The sequence below is a fragment of the Buceros rhinoceros genome, unplaced genomic scaffold, assembly GCF_000710305.1.
Source record: "Buceros rhinoceros silvestris isolate BGI_N320 unplaced genomic scaffold, ASM71030v1 scaffold19919, whole genome shotgun sequence".
Classification (NCBI taxonomy): domain Eukaryota; kingdom Metazoa; phylum Chordata; class Aves; order Bucerotiformes; family Bucerotidae; genus Buceros; species Buceros rhinoceros.
In genome coordinates this window covers 17807-18884 of record NW_010430147.1, presented here as the reverse complement: position 1 = coordinate 18884, position 1078 = coordinate 17807, and the positions used below count along the sequence as shown (strand labels likewise).

The window sequence follows — 1078 nt, the reverse complement described above, 5'->3', positions numbered from 1 at the left end:
TCAATGAGGAATTAGTTGGGATTTTGATGTTACTTTAATGTCCCAGCTCCGGAAGGTGCAATCAGACGCTCGACGTGGGCAGGCACAAGAACCAGTATTTCTGTGACATCTCAGACTTCACACAGGGAGGGGAACTTCACAACACAGGTGCTGGGGACCAGGGGGGTGTTCGAGCTGCCCCAGCCCACCCCGATGTCCCTCACAGAGGTTCAGTACTCACCCAGCCCATTTGCGCAGTCGTAGAAATCAAAGCAATGCACGGTTCGATCCATCCCGTACGGTCCCATGAGCGTCCTGGGAGAGAGAAGAGAAGCAACTTGCTTTCAGGGGCTAAAATAAACGCACAGATGCCCAGATGCCCAACCAACATGTACACAAGCACATCCTTCCCGCTGCGCCGGACGCTGCCCACGGACCGATGGAGGCACTCGGGCTGAGGGGCACGGCCCTGCATATTAAGCCTGCACTGGCAAAAATCAACCCCCTCCTACCCCCCTTCTCCCCCCCAAGTTTATACAGATAAGTGAGAGAATATGTGCAGGGTTGGACATCATCCTCCCCACCCAGCAAATCTGATGGGCCTGTCTGTGAATCATTACCCCAGATTAACAGGGCTGGACAGCTGTCCAGCTCCTGGGAAATGAGATCAGAGCTCAGACCAATGTTCCGGGAATAAACCAGTTTCACAAACACAGACAGCCTGTGATGAAGACAGCCGGGCGCGGTGTGCTCCCGGGGTTCTGTCACGCAGGCAGCCACCATCTCTCGGGCAGAGGCCTGGGAAAGGGGGATGCAAGATCTGCCGAGTCACTTGGAGTCCCCTGCCTTGCCAGGTCAAGGGTGAGAGCTTCTCACTGCAAACTAAAGTGGGTGGAAGAGCATCACACACCTGAGTTTCCCCCATGCCAAGTGACTCTCTCAACCACCCCACAGTGCCCACTAACCTCCCTCTAGCAAAGTGGGTGTCCCAAATAAATGGCACCAAAAGTGCCCTAGATAGGGACCCTGGACTCCAAACCTGGGACCACCAGCACTCCTCTTCCTCGGGTGGCCCGTGGTGCTCACTCCCATGAGGGTG

At 55.7% G+C, this 1078-nt stretch overlaps 1 protein-coding gene across 1 annotated transcript in view; it reads right to left on the bottom strand.

Moving 5' to 3' along the window:
- The window catches only part of LOC104499429 (syntaxin-binding protein 4-like), a gene marked incomplete at its 5' end in the record, with an annotated part of 29994 nt that extends 29700 nt beyond the window's left edge, over positions 1 to 294 (bottom strand). The window contains one exon of the mRNA XM_010142933.1: positions 221 to 294. Coding sequence (XP_010141235.1) covers positions 221 to 294 — 74 coding nt within the window. The remainder of the gene's footprint in view (positions 1 to 220) is intronic.
- Between the last annotated feature and the right edge of the window lie 784 nt (positions 295 to 1078).